Source organism: Cupressus sempervirens, chromosome 4 (assembly GCF_028749045.1).
Source record: "Cupressus sempervirens isolate cs-2001-9-10 chromosome 4, ASM2874904v1, whole genome shotgun sequence".
NCBI classification, from domain to species: domain Eukaryota; kingdom Viridiplantae; phylum Streptophyta; class Pinopsida; order Cupressales; family Cupressaceae; genus Cupressus; species Cupressus sempervirens.
In genome coordinates, this window is record NC_143121.1 from 710000544 (window position 1) to 710016540 (window position 15997).

General features: G+C 30.0%; 1 protein-coding gene across 3 annotated transcripts in view; it reads right to left on the reverse strand.

Moving 5' to 3' along the window:
• Positions 1-1478: 1478 nt before the first annotated feature.
• The window catches only part of LOC149563249 (uncharacterized), a 53527-nt gene continuing 39008 nt past the window's right edge, over positions 1479-15997 (reverse strand). For all 3 annotated transcript variants that reach the window (XM_089826610.1, XM_089826609.1, XM_089826608.1), the window contains one exon: positions 1479-1921. In XM_089826610.1, the coding sequence (XP_089682736.1) occupies positions 1614-1921 (308 nt within the window). In that variant the 3' untranslated portion in view covers positions 1479-1613. The remainder of the gene's footprint in view (positions 1922-15997) is intronic.

Below are 15997 nucleotides of genomic sequence, written 5' to 3' on the forward strand. Positions count from 1 at the left end.
ACAAACTATTTAAAACTTGTACCTAAGCACTATTGGGTGCCTCAATAGAATCATCTCTCTAACATACAGGCCCTGACCCAACACTAGATGTAATCATGTGTTTGGCGACCTGTGTCTGCATGATTTATTATAGTTCTTAAATTAAATATCTATCTAAACTGAATTTTTTAATTTCATATATTTAAATTTAAAAATAAATTTTATATATATACACCTGGGTCTCTGGAGGTGGAGGATGATCAGCAGAATCCATCGTATCATCTACCAATGCACCTCTACTTTCTGAAACATCAGTGTGTCCTAATACTCCATCATCATCTCCTGAAACTCGGACACCTATTGAACCACCCTCAGCACCACAATCTCCAACTGCTAGTAATGATGAGTGAAGTGGACTGTGTAACTAGCTAGGTAATGGTGTAGAATCAGTGCTGAGTCAGAATAACATGTCTGTATACGATGAAAATCCCATGCTCAGACTAGTATCAATCTCAGATAGCCCTCATAACTACTCACCAAAATCATCAAGGCCCTCAACTGTGATCCTAACATCTCCAACTCGTATGCCTAAGTCATCTATAGAGTGTCGTGAGCCTGGTGCAGAATGTTGTGACCTATGCACAGGTGTATCGACTATCACTGGTGTGGTCTGTGCCTGTGGAACTATGAGGCTCTGATGGTGTCTAATGGCGTCCATCACTAAGTGAATTGGCATCCCTGTGTATCAGAAATATAACTGATACTCTGCAACAAATCCTCCAAAAAATGCAATGCTAAATCCATATGTGAGTGTTGTCCTGAAAGAGCACAAACATCGTCTGGTATTGGTAGTCCAACGGAGCTATATGCCTCATCAGAGGAGGTGCGTAAAGTGTTACTAGATGCCTCTAAAGATGGTCGACATGGATGACTCCGTCGACTGTGAATATAACGACCAAGAGAATCAGATGTGATACTAGCAACCGCAGATGCAATGTGTCCAATAGTGTCAATTGCTCCCCTCTGTATAGTAATGAAAACTCTATCTACAATAGGTGCTAGTGCTAGAGTCACTAGAGGCATGTCTCTATCCAATGAACTGTCTCACATCTAGAGGTGGCAGACGTTGTGCACTACGATACTGGTCACGATCTGCGATCCAACCACGCCCCTATCAGCAATAATCTGGAATGTCTAAGTAGTTGACGTTGAGCCCCATGTAAAACTCAACGTACAACTAATGTGAAAAATAAAGAGGTCTCTAGTCGTTATTAGGATAACGACCATGTGTAGCTAAAAAATGAGGATAGATCATGCTAGCAATAATAGGATCTCTGCATCGTGTGACTTAGTAGCCTCTCACCCTACCCTGTGTACCCTCATATGATGGAAAGAGATCTCGTTTGATGACATCTTTGGGGGCCACCCTCTTAACGTCATCAAAATATGTGTCTCCTAAAATCTCATCCCTAAGCTCCCTAGATATGGAAGGTAACATGTTAGGGGTAAATGAATGGTGAGCTCTAAATCTAGCAGTCAAATCTTGTAAACTCCTACATATAGTAGCACATATGTCTTGTATAGACCATCATCAAAGGGCAATATAGACTGCTCTAATCTAGCAAACTCCTGCTCTAAAAATGCAAATAATGCATCAAGCCACACCAGGAGCCATGCCAGGGCCTGCACCACCTAGAGCCCGCACCAGGAGTCGCAACATGAGCCCCATGACGAGCCCTATAATGAGGCATAGCATGAGCCCCACCACGAGCTGCAGTATGAGCCCCGCCACAAGCAACATGACGAACTGCATGAGGAGCCGCAACAAGAATTGCATCAGGTGCCGCAACAGGAACCGCATCAAGTGTCGCAACAAGAGCCATAGCAAAAATTGCATCAGTGCCCTCAGGATGATGAACAAGCTGATTGTGTGAAGTCATATCTGCACAACATTTGATGAAGCTAATTTATATAAAATTTGTAAATTGAATATAATATATACATATAACATGTATACATAACTCTCTAAAGTCTAGTACACATAATCTTTTATTAAATTAAAAGATATATGTAACCACGTCCATCAAATGTCTAGATAATCTGTAACATACATATCAATAAAATTTATATGATCACTGTATGAGAGTTAGAGTTAGAGTTAGAGTTAGAGTTAAAGGAAACTTGAGTTTTCAGAACTTTAGGAATTAAAGATTAGTACCTAGGTTTGACTTAAAGGGTTCAATGAGTTAGATTAGGGTTTGATTAGGATTTCATTTAGATTAAAAAGGGTTTGAGTTTTCAGTTCTGGATTATATTAGATTTTGAGTTAAAGAAATTAGGGTTTGATTTTTCAATTACCTGAAATCTTACATTAGAGTTTGAGTTAGATTAAAGGTTGTCATTTCTAGATCTAAGGGTTTGAGTTTTCAGTTACGATTGTAACATTAGAGCTAGTTTGAGAACTTAGATTACGGTTTGAGTTTGAAGTTAGGATATAATAAATTAGGGTTTGAAAATGATTTAGACTAGGGTTTGAGTTCCAGATCATTAAAGGGTTCGGTTAGGGTTACGATTGTACAAATTACTTAAGATTTGAGTTAGGCTTGATTTAGATTAGGGTTTGAGTTAGATTACCTAGTTTGGTTAGGCTTTAATTTAGATCTCTAGGGAACTACAATTCTAGAAATTAGGGTTTGATTTAAAGATTACCTGGTTCATGCTTGAACTTTATAAAAATTAGGATTTTAGTTTTCAGTTAGGAGGTCTCTAAAAGTATTTTTTAATAAAATATTTTTTCTTTTTAGCTACTTTAGCTTTTTTCTCAAGTTTTCTTTTTATTGATCTTTAATATCTATTTGAAATACAAAATATGAACTTTGTAAGGCTATCCTAGCTTATTTATATAAAATACATGCAACTAAGCATAGACTAGCCTACTTAAAAGAAAAATAATTAGTGATTGATTATTTAGACAAATATACTTGCTACTTTGCAAATGAAAATTAAAGATGAGAATACATATATAAATTTAGAATGGCACGAAATTCAAAATATATCAAAATAAAATAGACATGTACGTGATGCCAAAATGTCATTTTCCTTAGACTGTATACAACTCTATCAAAGGATGCAATCAAAGGTCTAGGACACCATTTTGATAATAAACTAATTTTTTAAGTGTAGATTTAACTCCACACACATTAAAATAATACTCTCTTATTCACATATTGTGCCTTTATATTTTTATTTTACTATTTTCTTTGAATAAGGTAAAATAGGCTTTGAAGGGGGTCCAACACCCTATACAAATAGATTTTGATTATGCTCACTACAACACATGATGAGGTAGTCTTGGTAGGCTTCACTGCCAAGGTGGTTACTCCTTAGAAATACAATAAGGCTCACAACTAAAAAAGTGTAGAACTGACATCAAGTAAAGTTATCAAAAATATACAATTATAGTTTGTTGTTGTCTATACCTCCTCGAATATACTATTTGGATTAGTTGACACTTGCATCACATATACATGTCTTACAAACATGGTACCATAATCATAAGCATAATAAGCATCTATGAAATCATTCACCACTACCATACTTTGGGTATTGACCACTTGTTTCTTTTCTTGTGGATTCTCCTTTTGATTTCTATGTTCTCTTTCCTTATGACTGGCACTATGATGATTAAAGGATTGAGTATTGAAAAGAAAATCATCTTGTATTCAATTGTCTTGTGGCCAAAATTACTGCATATTTAACAAAAACATCTCATTTAGTGAAATATTTTTGAGATATATCTATGTTGTCTTGCTAGAATCTTGTACTAAATGGTGTATTAGGCGTTTAAACCTTATTTTATCAAAGTAGCTAATTATTATGTTAGAGTGATAATATTTATGAAAACTTAGATACATTTATAGATATAATACAAGAAGACATGTAACAATTTATCTTAAATTTACCCTAAAAAATCTATATAAAGTTCAAATATAGAAAAAGTCCTCCTAATATGGTATATGCAAATTCATTACTATATTTAGATCACTAAGTCTACGTGTGTCACTATTGATTACTAACATTTTCTATATGGGAGGATTTTGAATTATGTTAGGCTATTGAGAGTGCATGTATTGAATGTCATTAAATTGTAGCACATAGCATCAAATTATACCTAATTTTTTTGGTCAATTTAAGATAGGGAGATAAGATGGACCAACTAGTTTAAATTCAAATTTAACTTTAATAATAGAGGGTATGAGTTCAAGATCATGGAGTCACCCGATAATATCACCTTTCTCCTAAGCTTATTTAAGTATTAGCAATGAATTAAATATTATAATTAGGATAAATCACATGATGAAATGCTAGTAAATATAGATGAATAATAAATGTAAAATAAATCATGTAATAATTTAGTGAGATTTAAAATTTATCAACAATTAATATATTTGATTGATTAACATAAATTAAACTAACATTCATCCCATTATTTTCTAGTTTATTGGTGGTTTTCAATACTTATTTGAACTACAACAATTAGAAAGGCCACTTTCACAATAGGAAGAATTTAGTAGCATTTTCCTTTAATATGGCCCACTTGGAGGGTCTATAAAAAAATATAGTTGATGCGCACTAACACAAATCATACTAAAATAATAAATAATTATCGTAAAATTCAAAAAATATTGAATATAAAGTTGACTCAAGAAGTTGTTCACCTCCAATGGTTTTTGGATTTATATGTTGGTGTCTCTTGTGCTACTGTACTATGATTTCATTGGCTCCAACCTATAGCAGAGGTCTAATCTTCACTTGTTAACATTATAAAGGATTTAGCAAGTATACTCATGGTAATTACTTAGATAAAGGGTCTGATTATGGTTCAAATGGTTTAGATTAACGGGTTTTCTGAAAGTTAAAGATTACCTCATGATTCTAGGGTTTGATAAATAGAGATCTATCTAAGGGTTTGGTTAGGATTTGACTTATAGGGAACTTACATGGTTAGATTAGGGTTTGTGTTAGATTCAGATTTGATTAGGATTTCATTCTAGGGTTTGAGTTAGGGTAACTTGAGTTAGATTAGGGTTTCAATTTGAGTTAGGGTTTAAAGATTAGGATTTTAGTTACGATTAAGGTTAGGTTCTAGGGTTATCTAGTTAGATTAAGATTAGGATTTGAGTTAAAGATTAGGATTTGATCTAAAGGGTTCAAATTATTTAGATTAGGGTTTGAGTTCTAGATTAAAGGGTTTGGTTGGGGTTACGGTTGTACATTAAACTTACTTGGTTCGAGTTAGGTTTGATTTAAAGGGAACTTTCAATTTATATTATTAAAGGGTTTGAGTTAAAGATTAGGGTTTCGTTAGTGTTTGATTTAAAAAGAAATTAGGGTTTGAGTAAATAGTAGGGTTTGAGTTTTCAGTTAGGAAATTAGATCTAAGGGTTTGATTTCTCTAGATTAGGGTATGTATACATGTGATTAGGGTTTGATTTAGATTAGGGTTTGGTTCTAGGATTTGATTTATAGGGTTATAGTTAGATTCTAAGGTTTGTGGTAGATTAGGGTTTAATTCTTTGATTTCATTTAGATTGGGGTTTGAATTAAATTAGAGTTTGAGTTTTCATTTAGGATTAGATTAAAGGGTTTCAGTTTTCAGTTATGATTAGATTACGACCTTTGAGTTAAGGTTTGGTTAGGGTTTGATTTCTAGGGTTACCTTCTAGATTAGGGTTTGAGTTAGATTCCAAAGTTTGATTTAGATATATAGGGAACCTTCATTTAAAGATTAAAGGGTTTGAGTTAGATTAGGTTTTGGTTATGGTTTGATTTCTAGACTTGCGATCTTAGATTAAGGTTTTTAGTTAGATTAGGGTTCATGATTAGGGTTTGATTTAGATTACGGTTTGAGTTAGAGATCTAAGGGTTTCTGTTAAATTTAGTTAGGATTAGATTAGGGTTATGGTTCTACCTAGGGTTACATTAGCTCGTTTCAATTACAGAACTCTAGGGTTAGATTGGGATTAAAGCGTTTTCAAGTTAGGGTTAGAATTTGAGTTAGGATTAGAAATTAGGGTTAGATTTTAAGTTAAGGTTAAGGTTAAGGTTATGGTTAGTGTTATTTTTAGGGTTATAGTTAGTTTTAGGGTTATGGAGATCTAGCTCGTTCTAATATTTTTTAATTTTCTAAACTTTTTTTTTTTTTTTCCAATGTTTTTTAATAATTCAACTTTAATGTTTTTTCTAATATTTTGTAATTTTTTTTTCAAATATTTTATAATGTTTCTCTAATATAAAATATTTTTTTCTAATATTTTCTAATGTTATATATACTAATTTATTTTCTTTAATGTTAAATACTAATATTTCCTAATGTTATAATACTAATTTATTTTTCTAATATTGTAGAAATTAAATTTTTTTTAATATTTCACTTAATAATGTTTTCCTAATAATTCTACACTTGTTTTTTTAATATTTTTTTAATATTTTCTAATTTTCAAGACTACTATTTTTCTAATATTTTCTCATAGTTTTCTAATATTTTTAAATATATTTTCTAATGTTTTTCTAATATTTAAAAATGTAATTTTTTTCTAATGCTTTTCTAATAAAACTAATATTTTTCTAAATTTTTTTTTCCTAATTTTTTATAATAAAACTAATATTTTTCTAAAAAAATTGTTTCTAATTAAACTAATATTTTTCTAATAAAACTAATATTCTATTTTCTAATATTCTACACTATTTTTTTTTTTAATATTTTTCTAATATTTTCTAATTTTCAAAAATAATGTTTTAAAAATATTTTCTAATATCTTTCCTAATATTTCTCATAGTTTTCTAATATTTTCCAAACTAATTTTTTTAAAATATATTTTCTAATATTTTTCTAATATTTAAATGTAATGTTTTTTCTAATGTTTTTCTAATAAAACCTAATATTTGAATGTAATGTTTTTTCTAATATATTTTTATGTAATGTTTTTTCTAATGTTCTGATATTCTAGATTAGTGTTTTTTAAATATTTTCTAATGTTTTTCTAATATTCTAAACTATTGTTTTTCTAATATTTATCTAATTTAACACTAATTTTTTTCTAAATTTGTTTTATAATGCTATATTAATATTTTTCTAATATATAACTAACATATACAAAAAAAAATTATAAACGTTAAATTAATAGAATTAAGTAACATAAATAAACAATAAAAATATTAAATTAACATGAAAATATGTTTTGAAAACATAAAAACCATTCAAATAATAACATATAAACATACCTAAAATAGTGCAATGATAAAAATCTGGAGGAGAATGATGGAAAATGATGCAGCATGCTAACCAATCAAGCACGTTCACTCCAACATCTGAGTCGAAATCAGTCGTCGTAAAAATGAATAGTAAAATGGAAAAAATGGCATTTTTGAAAGCGAAATCTTCGTAAAATATGTTCGAGCGAACATATTAATGAGGTATGTTCGCCCAAACATACCTAATATATATGAAATATGTTAGCCCAAACATATATTGTAATTATGTTCGCGCGAACATAATTAGTATGTTTGGGCGAACATATGTTACATGCGATATGCAGATTTTGCAATTTTATTTGATTTCCTTCGTCACACAAAAGTGGAACCCATTATTATGGGCTTACCCCTATATTTTCAGCATTTTAAAAAAATTTAAAATAGACTTTAAAATTTTTTTAAAATGAAACTAATTTTGACTCAATTAAAAAATAAAAAATTATAGACATAAACTTCATCCAATTTAACACATTTCATTAGTTTACATCATCTTCAAATTCTAAACACAAATGCCCCTTTTCTGTCATTAAAGTTGAACAGTTTAAGTTCTGATGTCCTTTTCCTTTATAAAAGGGTGACACAGGTTAGTGCTTTTACCCATATATAACCTTATATGGTTTCGACCAAAATAGTTACGACCGAAAGGGTTTTGGCCGTAACCTTGCGTACCATGTCACCTCGAGAAAGCGTCATGTACGTATGACTGATAGTGTTTTGACTATAACCCTTCAAGATATCGCAAAGGGTGACACAGGTTTGTGTTTTTACCCTTCAACAAATAGGATCAATTAAGAATTATATTTAAAAATTCCAAAATCTATCTTTATGGCTAGATACAAGTATAGAGGAGAACTTGAATGATTTATTATTGGGTGGTCTCAAGGATCACATTCAACATGAGGTACACATGTTTAGTCCTAGCTTCATAAATGAGTCTTTTATATTGGCACGCAAGGTAGAGAAGTATTTGATTCCTAGAAAGCAAGGGGCTAATGTGACAAGAGAGAGAATATTCAACACCTTCTCTTCCTCAACCTACTAGGTTGACTCCACAACAAATTGAGGAGTAAAGAGAAAAAGGGTTGTGTTTCAATTATGATAGCAAATATAGTTGAGGACATAATGTAGTGAAAATAAATTGGTCTATATTGAAGGGCCAAGTAAGGAGAAAAGGAGGAACCCATGTTAGAGGAGGATAGGGAGTCATGTGAGGAATCACATGATTCTCAACCAATCATTTCTTGTCATGTACTTTCAGGTTTCAGTGCACCACAAACTCTCAAGGTAGTGAGTTTCTTAAAAAAGCAAAAAGTAACAATGTTGATCGATTCAAGTAGTACTTATAATTTCATCAACAAAAAGTAGTAACTATTCCATATTATTTTATATATCCAACCCCAAAGTTTTAGCTTTTGATTGCAAATGGGGTACAATTAGTTGTTCAAGCAAGTGTCATAGCATTACATTACCCATGGGAGATTATCAACTTGATACCCCAATCTATGCAATATACATGGGTGCAATAGATATTGTTTTGGGAGTACAATGGCTTACTACATTTAGAATAATTGAGATGAACTTCCAAGAACTATTCATAAGATTTCAATTAAAAGTTAAGGTGGTGGAGCCAAGGGGGTTTAAGGCAAAATCCCCACAGATGGTTAGCTCTCATCAAATGCCAGAAGTGTAAAAGAAAGGAGTGAATGGATTTGTTGTCCAACTATATTTATTAGAAGTCTCTACATATAAAGCTCTTACTCATTCAAATTTACAAGCAATAATTGATCATCATTCAGTGACTCTTGGAGATATGCCTAAAGGACTTCCTCCTAAAAAAGATCATGATTGTAGTGCCTGCCCCTAGGTCGCATTTTGTTATCATTGTCAAACTCTTTTAGGGACTAGTTTTATGTTGATGGTTAGCAGCATTGTTTTGAGACTATCAGATATTGTGTTATGGATTCAGTCGATATGTGATGAAATTACTTAGACTCTACATTTCATGTATGCATGATGATTATTACATTATTTTCAGTTATTGATTAGTTAGATGGTTTATTATCACATGTGTTTTCTTATGGATGCTTACCCCATACTTGCATGTGTATGGTGTGCATGTTTGTTCTTATGTATGGCATTTCTGATGTGGTTAAGGAAGGGAGTCGTAGTCACCTATTAGTGGGGATCTACACGATGCACCACTTCCTACCATTGCCTGTTTAGCTTAGTGCGTGCACGCGCACACGCACACACACACACACACACACACACACACACACACACACACACACACATATAGTACGTACATGCATAATTTTTATACAGGTTGTAGGTACCGGGTATCGACTTCCCTGAATTGCCAGGATGAGCGTACCTTATCACATTATCTCAATGGTAAGAGAGGGGAAATAAATTCTCAAGTCCAAATCCAAAACCTTTAAGCCATTTGTCCTAATTGGAAATTAGGACAAGTATCTTAGTTGAGTACCCTCCGAATGTGTCAGATAACGTAATTCATGATATTAACCCTTGGATTGATTTTGTATGTATTTTGGCTATGATGAGTTTTTGTATTTTTACCTTGCGAATCTTTGGAGTATTTTTTATTAGTTAAGCCTAATTAAAAGATTTAATCAATGGTTTAATTTAATGGAAAATTAATATGGTATTTTAATATTTATTTTATTTAATTAATTAGAAAATTAATTATATAAAATAAATAAATTTGAAGATAGAAGTTATAATTTTTAAGTTGGAATGTGACAATATTTATTTAAGTTAATAAATATTTTAGCAATTAAGTATCAAAAATAAATGTAAAAGTGGAAAAGATATTAAAATTATTAAAAGATTCTAGATTTCATGTGATTAAAATATAAATATATTAAGATAAAAATAAGTGGAATTATTAAAGTTAGTGCATGAGATTTAATAAATAAATTAATTAAATTGAAAAGAGTAAAGTAAATATAATATTAATTAATGTGCATTATTTTAATGTTTGCTCACATAGGAGTTTGCAAATTCTCGAGAGTTGTCATGTAGACAACAGAGGAGTTTGCACTATAAGAATGCACAAGTTGTCTACACTTAGGAGTTAGCATATTATTTGAGCACATGGTGTCTACAACCTTATGACTCATCTAGAAGGTTGGAGAAGACTCATGCTTAATTTTCATGCTTATATTTTAGTTCTTTCTAGACACATTCTAGATGCATCTTAGAGGCCTTTAAATAGAGACTATCCTAGTATGTTTGAACAAGCTTCAAAGCTTACATGCATTTGAGAAGCTCATATGCTTCTACATACTCATATGCTTCTACAAACACTTCTAGTCACTTGTGGATTTCGATTGGCTTGGATCTTGAGGAATTGTGAATGTTGGAGAAGGAAGAGATTTTTTCTATGAACTTCTGAGGCATGGCAAAATAGCATCAGTGTCCAAGTGCACTCATGATTTCCGCATATTCCATTTGCACTCTTTCTCTTTCTATCTTCATCATGTCTATTATATGTGTCTAATTATATTCCATGAATGAATCTTCAATTTTGAAATTGGAATATATATATATATATATATATATATATATATATATATATATATATATATATATATATATATATATATATATATATATACATACATGTATGTATATACATATATATATACATATACATATGTACATATATACATATGTATATATATATACATATGTATATATGTACATATGTATATGTATATATATATGTATATATATACATATGTATACATACATATATGTATACATATATATATACATACATATATGTATACATATATATATACATATATATATGTACATATATACATATGTATATATATATACATATGTATATGTATATATATATGTATATATATATATACGTACATATACATACATATGTTAATTTTAATTGAGAAGAAAATAATAAAAAACTCTAATTTCAATTTATGAAGAAATTAGATCTAAAACGGGTTTGGGTTCGAATTAGAATCGAATTGAGAAAATAGATTGAAAATAGTTTCAAAACTTATAGTCAAACCTATTAGGTGGAATATTGGATAAAGTTAGAAATCAATTATTCAAAAAGGAAAATTTTGTGTATATGTTCTTCGCAGAAATGTACCCATTTATATTTTCAAGTCTGCATACTTATATATATATATATATATATATATATGTTTGTCATAAAAATGTATACATTTACATACATACATACATACATACATACATACTTATTGAAATCGAATTGTAATCACAGTCGAAAATCATTTTAATAAATTCGAATTGCAACTCATGTTTAAGAAAACATTTTTATTAAAAAAAATTTATAAAAAAATTATATATACATATGTTGGATGGGCGGGATATAGCCCCGTACCAATGCTTTATACGCTGGGTCGCGGCACCGTACCTACAATCGCAAGCCTTGCAACGGCACACAGGGCCATATGGTTTTGTAAAGGCAAGGATGTCAGCGTTGTAAAAAAATTTATTATTATTGTGTTGTACGACTCATATGTTATGAGTTAAAAATTATGTTATATGAAATCGATATTAAGTAATTCGATTTTTATTATTAAAGTTATTAAATATTATTTATTATGTGTATATATTTATATATATAATATTGTAATTCGATTTTTAAGTGATGAAGTTAATGAATATTAATTATTTTATATATATATAAAAACAAAATTTTATTTAAGTAATTAATCAAGTCAAGAAAAATTCTAATAAGTGATAATAGAATGAGTTTAAATATTTAAGTCATCAATTATTTTTGGAGTTCTTGAAATTGTAAATGGATTGATTGGAAATGATAAAGGATTTAAAAGTATTAAAAATAATTTGTGAATTATTATTAAAAGAGAAGAGATATTGAATTATTAATTTGAATATTGAGAGATTAGAAAATTGAGTCTAATATTTGACTTTTAATATTAATTATTTAATGTATATTAAATATTATTTAATATATATTAAATAATTAAGAGATGGTAATTTATATTATGTAAAGATGTTTAATGATGATTATTTAAATTAAAAAAATTTAATGATATGGAATTAAGTATTATTAAATTGACAAGGAGTCATTGTTACATTATAACATTGTTATAACATAGCTACGATTTGAATTATTATTATATTGATTTATACGTTATGTATTATTAAATAACTTATTGATATACCTTAATGGTATTAAGAGCTAGTTAAATATTAACTAATGAGGTTTATGCAAGGTTCTCTTGATCGATTATTTATAGTTTTCATGAGTTTATTATTTATTAATGTTTGTTGGGTCTAACAATTATTAATCAATAATAGTATAATGGTCTAAATGCTTATCATTAATAAAAAATTTGATTCATTGAAAAGAGTCGCAAATGTGATCATTATAGATTTATTATTAAGATTCTCAATATAGCTTGTTATTAAATATTAACAAGTTATTATTATTGAACTATGAATATGAATAATTGTGTACTAGATTATGGTTGACTTTTAACGTACAAATTATAGTTAGTTATTAATCAACTGATATTTATTGGGTTGTTGGTATGGTTATGTAATTATTAATTTAATTAATTAATTAGAATTAATTAAATTTAATTAATAATTAAGATATGTAATAAAGTTTTAATTGATATGATAATATCAATTCCTCTAGCGAAGTTGTGAAGTATTTACATCGAAGTTGACAAGTCGTACTCTCATAACTTGAATAATGACTTTAGATATTTTAATGGTCGTTAGTAATGATTTAATCAAGAGACTTAAGTTTTAGTAATATTTAAATTAAGTTTTAATTAAGTATTATTAGAATGATAAAAGTCATAGATTGGGTACCTATGTTAATTGATTGATTAAATTGATCATTTTAATAAAGTTATAATCTTCTTATTCAAAGATTGATGATTGGCTCTCTTATAATATAACGAATAATGATCCTTTGATTTTATTGAAAAGTTGAAGTAACATTAAAAAAGAGTTAATCAATTAGAATATGGATCATAGTTAAATAAAAATAATAATTTAATTAAAGGTTAATGATGATCAGTTTAATGAGTAAAGTATTTACCCTTAAGTTATTCTTAGAATATTATTTTAAATAATGAAAAAAATAATGCTATCGAGAGAACAAATGGGTTGACTTGTAGGTCAAATGATAAATCCTATATACTTGAAGTATACTTGCAAACAGAAACAGAAAACCTCTACACTTAATTCAACTATGTAATATAGCAAAACCAAAACATGTGTTTGCATTGTGTATTCTCTATGCTTCTTGTTTTAGGTTTTGGGTTGACTAGTGTTGACCATTTATAGGATGTCTATCAGAGGCTCGGGGGTTATGATTGTGATGTCATGACGATGTCTTTTGATTCCGATCTTTATAAACCCAACCATGGTTATGTGATGGAATGCTCTATGAGATGTTTGTATTACTGATTGTTATTGCTCATCATTCTTCTTAAGAGAAGATGAGTTATATGTATCTGAGACACTTGACTTAACCATTTTTGAGTCATTGATTAGTTATCCTTGGGTTACTTTCCAGTGGCCATGATGGGACTGAAATGTTGATTTATTTCTTAATGATGTCATGTTGTGACATTTTTTGACTCAATCATTTTGGAGTCTTCGATCAGTACGATTTTGAGATATATTTTGGTTATTGAGAACCAATGGATACTTTTGATTATCAGTGATACCTTCAGTTGCCAATAGAGAACTGTTGTGGTCATGATTATCTCTGGATGCTTTTCAGATGCTCATGGAGATTTGATGCTTTTATTGTGGATATTTGATGATTCTTATTGTGGATTATCTTTTCTTGTTTCTTTCCAATCGCTCGTATAGGACTGGGGTGATTTTATGATTCCATGAGCCTAGAGTAGGTTATCTACTTGTAGTGTCGAGAAGTGGCTTGCAATGGGGGCCGAGGCCCTAAGTGGCTGCTAAGGTAACTCATTGTAAGTTTTATTAATAAGTGATAACATTTACACTAAATGGGGATTAAATGAACCTAAAAAGATAATTGTTTTGTTCTTGTCATTCCTCAAGTGCTAGTACAGACTAGGATGGGAGTAAAGAGAACGCTTGGTTGTGACCTTGCATTTCATAGTATGACTTGTCAGTATGAGAGGATACTAGTGGCCGCATAAGGATCAGTAGGGACCCATGGAGTTGTAAGCTAACTGCCAAGGTAACTTCTACATGATATATGCGATGACACTTTCCCGCTTGCATAGTAGGTTTCCTACATGTCATTGTGTGCCTCTAGGATTAGATGTCGATTTTGTGTTGGAACCTTTGAGTTAGTATACTTTTAAGATTCCTGGACTTAGAGAGTATTTTTATGCTTTGTGTTTTGTTAACTTGTTTGGGACTCGAGATTATCTCCTCAACACGATGAGAGTGGACCACTTAGGTTCCACGCGGTCGGGTGGTAGTGCTTTATCACTCTTATCATTTGAGATCCGTCTGAGACACCGTGGCTGATGCATTCTTTGTTGGCATCTATCTTCATGGATTATGATGGTGGACATGTATCCTTACATTGATGGTTTGCATATGTTAGATGATGTTATCTTATGCTTTACTTTGCATGTTAGATTACTTTCTGCATATGATGTAGTATGATTTAGGAGTGACATTCCTACTATGTTAATACCGATGATCTCTTCGATGATTTAGAATGTTACACACAGAGGGATGGCTAAGATCCACGATGGTCTAATGATGCTATTTACGGTTGGGAGGAACCGTGCACTTAGTTATTTATGTTTGTGATATATAGTTATATTTTATGATGGATGTTTAGATCTTTTGTGATGATGTATCATGTATGATATGTGGTTTTATTTATGTTATTGCATCATGCATTAGAGTTAGTATGAAGATGTACTTTATTTATACGAATGTATATTCTTTTAAGATTTTCATACCCTGTGACATGTACAGTGGATGATTGAGCAATCAGAAATGTAATTTAAGAACGTAGGACTTTTCATTGTGGATGTAGTATTAGATGGAACATAATTAGTTATGTTAGATGTGATTCAATGTTAAGGGATCTTTAAAGAATGTAACTTGTTATGTATGTTATGTTTACTTGAATTGATGTTAATGCTTCCGTTACTATGTATAAGTTGTGAATGGTTTATTTTTCATGTTTTAAAAAAAAAATTGTTTAGAAAACTTAGTGATATTTTAGATTAATTCTTTCGATTCTTTGGCGGGGCGTTACATTTGGTATCAGAGCTCAAGTTTCAACATTCGGAGCTCTGGGTATATTGGAATGCCACTAGTTGTTAACTAGTTGAACAAAATGAAAACTTTGAACTATCATGTGTATCTCTTTCAAACTAAAAACTTGAAACTAGGTGAACTGAAATAGAACTTAAAATTGTTACTTGCATATTTTTCAGACTTCAACACTTAGCTTTCAAAAAAACTGAAAATTCTACTTAAATCTAAACGAGGGTAAAACTGAAAATTGAAACTTAATCTATCTTCAAAACATGTATCTTTTATCTATGCTTTGAGGTAGTATGCATTTGATTATCTTGCAAGAATTAAGTTTCTCTTGTTTAGAATGTATTAAGGAATCTATTTCAGTAGTTCTTAAACAGGACGAACGTGGGAATAATATGGTTTTCGGTTTACCATTAAACTA